Source organism: Cervus elaphus, chromosome 3 (genome assembly GCF_910594005.1).
Source record: "Cervus elaphus chromosome 3, mCerEla1.1, whole genome shotgun sequence".
Classification (NCBI taxonomy): domain Eukaryota; kingdom Metazoa; phylum Chordata; class Mammalia; order Artiodactyla; family Cervidae; genus Cervus; species Cervus elaphus.
Window position 1 is genome coordinate 11,484,792 of NC_057817.1, and position 3,701 is coordinate 11,488,492.

The 3,701-nt window shown below is 45.6% G+C and overlaps 1 protein-coding gene across 1 annotated transcript; it reads left to right on the forward strand.

Annotated features, from left to right (window-relative positions):
- Positions 1-456: 456 nt before the first annotated feature.
- Positions 457-3,389, forward strand: MYF5 (myogenic factor 5). Its single transcript, XM_043880370.1, has 3 exons — positions 457-1,284; positions 2,112-2,187; positions 2,593-3,389. The coding sequence occupies exons 1-3, from the start codon at positions 784-786 to the stop codon at positions 2,781-2,783; spliced, it is 768 nt and encodes a 255-aa protein (XP_043736305.1). The 5' UTR covers positions 457-783; the 3' UTR covers positions 2,784-3,389.
- Positions 3,390-3,701: the final 312 nt, after the last annotated feature.

Consider the following 3,701-nt stretch of genomic DNA (forward strand, 5'->3'; position numbering starts at 1 on the left):
TTTTGGAGAAAAGGAACCTCCCAGGTTACCCCCAAATAACACAGAGACTGTTAATGGCAATCTGATGAGAAACAAAACAGATTAAAAAAAAAAAAATCTAGGGCCACTTCATTATTGAAAGTGCCACTTCAAGTTTTTAGCAACTGTTATTTGGCCTACTGGCTGAGAAAATTCCTGACACAACTGAAGTTCACGAAAAAGAGAAATACCTGAAAATAAAGTTGATCACTCATGTCTCGCATTGGGAAGGCGGGTCCGCGTTTGGTGTCAACTGAAATGGGGAGTTCTATTTACTGATTATCTTTTTAAATGTGAGAGCAATTGTACGAAGTTGGATTTCCTTCGTTCCTTTTGTCTGTGACACCCTCTAAGTGTCCCTTGGTTTAGGTAACCGAAAGAGTGCAAGTAAGCGGACTGGGGCGCCATCACCTCCGCCCCAGCAGAAACGCAGTAAAACCATTAGCGTCAAAAGGGGCAGTAAACAGCAAACTGTCTCTAGAGAAAAGGCGGAGGTTTGCCCAGACAGCCCCGGCGGGGGTTGCGGTGGGATATGCTAATAGTGCGGGGCCACAGGGGCCGGCCTCCCTCCCCCAAGAATATATAAAGAGCCCCAACCCCAGCGCGGCAGACCCAGGCCGCCAGGCGTCTGCCCTTGCTAATTACCAGAGACACCGACCAGGGAGCTCGGCCCGGGATTTCCCTGCCCTCAGCGGCGCCAGGCTCCGGTTTCTGCCCTATCTATCTCGCTGCTGTCCAGGCCCACCCCCTGCCTCTCTGCAGACGATGGACATGATGGACGGCTGCCAGTTCTCGCCCTCTGAGTACTTCTACGACGGCTCCTGCATCCCATCCCCCGAGGGCGAGTTCGGGGACGAGTTTGAGCCGCGAGTGGCTGCTTTCGGGGCTCACAAGGCAGACCTGCAAGGCTCAGACGAGGACGAGCACGTGCGAGCACCCACGGGCCACCACCAGGCCGGCCACTGCCTCATGTGGGCCTGCAAAGCATGCAAGAGGAAGTCCACCACCATGGACCGGCGGAAGGCGGCCACCATGCGCGAGCGGAGACGCCTGAAGAAGGTCAACCAGGCTTTCGACACGCTCAAGCGGTGCACCACGACCAACCCTAACCAGAGGCTGCCCAAGGTGGAGATCCTCAGGAATGCCATCCGCTACATTGAGAGCCTGCAGGAGCTGCTAAGGGAACAGGTGGAAAACTACTATAGCCTGCCGGGGCAGAGCTGCTCCGAGCCCACCAGCCCCACCTCCAGCTGCTCCGATGGCATGGTAAGAGAGGCTCTGTACCGGCCAGGACCCAACTTTTACAAAAATCCTTCCATCTCATTTAGACCAGGTGTAGCAACCAGATAGTCGGTGGTTATTGGTGGATAGCTGGGTGTTGGGGGGCAGCGGGGGGCAGGTACTGGCAGAGAAGAGAGATGCCACATTTAGACAGATGCGGGCACACAGACAGCTGCTGAACAGGATTTTGTCTTGACTTCCTACCTACTCTACGTGCACATTGAAGGAGCAGGTTGTCACTTGAGATAGCTGGCTGTGAATGATCAATCAGATGTTTTCTCCATTACTCAGTTTATTTCCAGTATATACTGCCAGTGGACCTTGACATGCTCTAGCATCTAAAGGCAACTGTCTGAGGCCTCCACGGTCCCACGGTTTGTAACTTAAGGGAGAAACAGAAAGAAATGCCTGCATGGCCCCAGCTCCTACTCTGCTGAGGCCGGGCTGGAAGAGGTTCATGCATTCTTTTCAGACAGCGTTTGCTCCAAGGCTGCCAGGTTTTAATGTGTTTCTGCCTTGGGAAAGTGTTCTCTCTCTGAATTAGTGTGGCTTCCTTCTACTCCAATCCATTTTGCATGGTTAACCCAGTGCACACTGCTGCTGAATTCCACCCGCCCTCTGCTTTCTGCTGCCTCTCTCCTCTTCTCCAAGCACAGAGAATGACCTCACTGCCCTTCCTAAATCAAGGCAATAACGGTGACTGAGAGTGGTCAGTTTATGGAGCTGGTGGGTGAGCACTGCCTCACCCAAGATCGCAGCACCTTTCGCCAAGACCTGAAAACAAACGCCTTCTTCTGTGTCTTTTATTACAGCCTGAATGTAACAGCCCTATCTGGTCCAGAAAGAGCAGCAGTTTTGACAGCGTCTACTGTCCTGATGTACCAAATGGTAAGAACCCATGACTTCAGAGGAGTTTAAAGACCAGTTCACCTTCAGAATTTAGCCTATCAAAGTAGAGTCTGTTCTTCCATGCAGTACTGGGAAGAGAACAGAATGGTATTTATGGGGGTATTGGCAGGGCAAAATAAACACACATCTTCTGCTCAAAATTCTCCTAACAGATACATCCAGGCACATACACATAGACGTGAGCTTTTGCTTGAAATATTACCCGGTTGCTTCTCCACTCCCCAACTTCATCCCCATGAATTGCTAGATATTTGTTGCAAATTTCTACATCAGGCTTTCTGTGACCACCTGACCTTTGGGTTTCAAAGGAGCTGACCTGCAGTTTAAGCAGCAGCATAAGCAAGGATTTTTTTTTTCTTAATGGTTTTCTCCTTGTGTCCTTAGTATATGCCACGGATAAAAGCTCCTTATCCAGCTTGGATTGTTTATCCAGCATAGTGGATCGGATCACCAACTCGGAGCAACCAGGATTGCCTCTCCAGGATCCAGCCTCTCTCTCCCCGGTTGCCAGCACCGATTCTCAGCCTGCAACTCCAGGGGCCTCTAGTTCCAGGCTCATCTATCATGTGCTATGAACTAAAATTCTAGATCAGTTCTGCCGGAAGGTCTATTACACAGGAAGAAGGAGGCACCAAAAATCCAAAAGCAAGACAACCTGTAAATAAGCATTTCTTTTCTGTTGTAAATTTGTAAATATTATCTTGCCACTTTATAAGAAAGTGTATTTAAAAAGTCACTATTGCAATTTATACTTTCTTTTTTCTTCTTTTCCTTCATCTTTGCTTTAGATATATAGTCCCAATGATATTATTTCTTATACGGGCAGTTCATCAAAAGGTAGTTTGTTGCAATGCTTAACTTATATTTTTTATAAATATTGCTTATCAAAATATTAGCTCTGATATTTAGTGCTTTATTTTTTTCTTTAAAATATTAGAATAGATGTAAATCAGTTATAGGGAGTTTTAAATATATTTAACGGCTTTGCTTTTCTCTTTAATCCTTTGATTTATATTGTGTTAAATAAAATATAACAATACTTCCTAATGGTATATATTTTAACATTTTCTTATAAGAAATACATTTTTAATCTAAGCACAAAATAGTACTTTGTGGATGATTTCAAGATATAAGAGATTTTTGGAAACTCCACCATAAATAAAATTATTTAAGTGTGGAAATATTTTGGTTTATGATTTTGTTAAAAGAACCCCCTAATGGAACTGGCAGTCATTGATATGGTGTCTTTAAAGTGGGGCTGAAAGTACTGAAACAGTCGGTTTTGTAGATAAATCTAAATAGCATCTCATGGACTCAGTTTAGGTCCTGTTGGTGTCACATATGAAAATACCACATTTCTACTTCAAGCATATTTCAAAGGTGCCTGCTAACTAAAATTTTTCTTTTACCTTAATGTTGTACCATATAACAAAGTTGTGTGTACGTGGAGCAAAGGTAGAAGTTATTCAGGACAATAACAGATTTTTAAACAA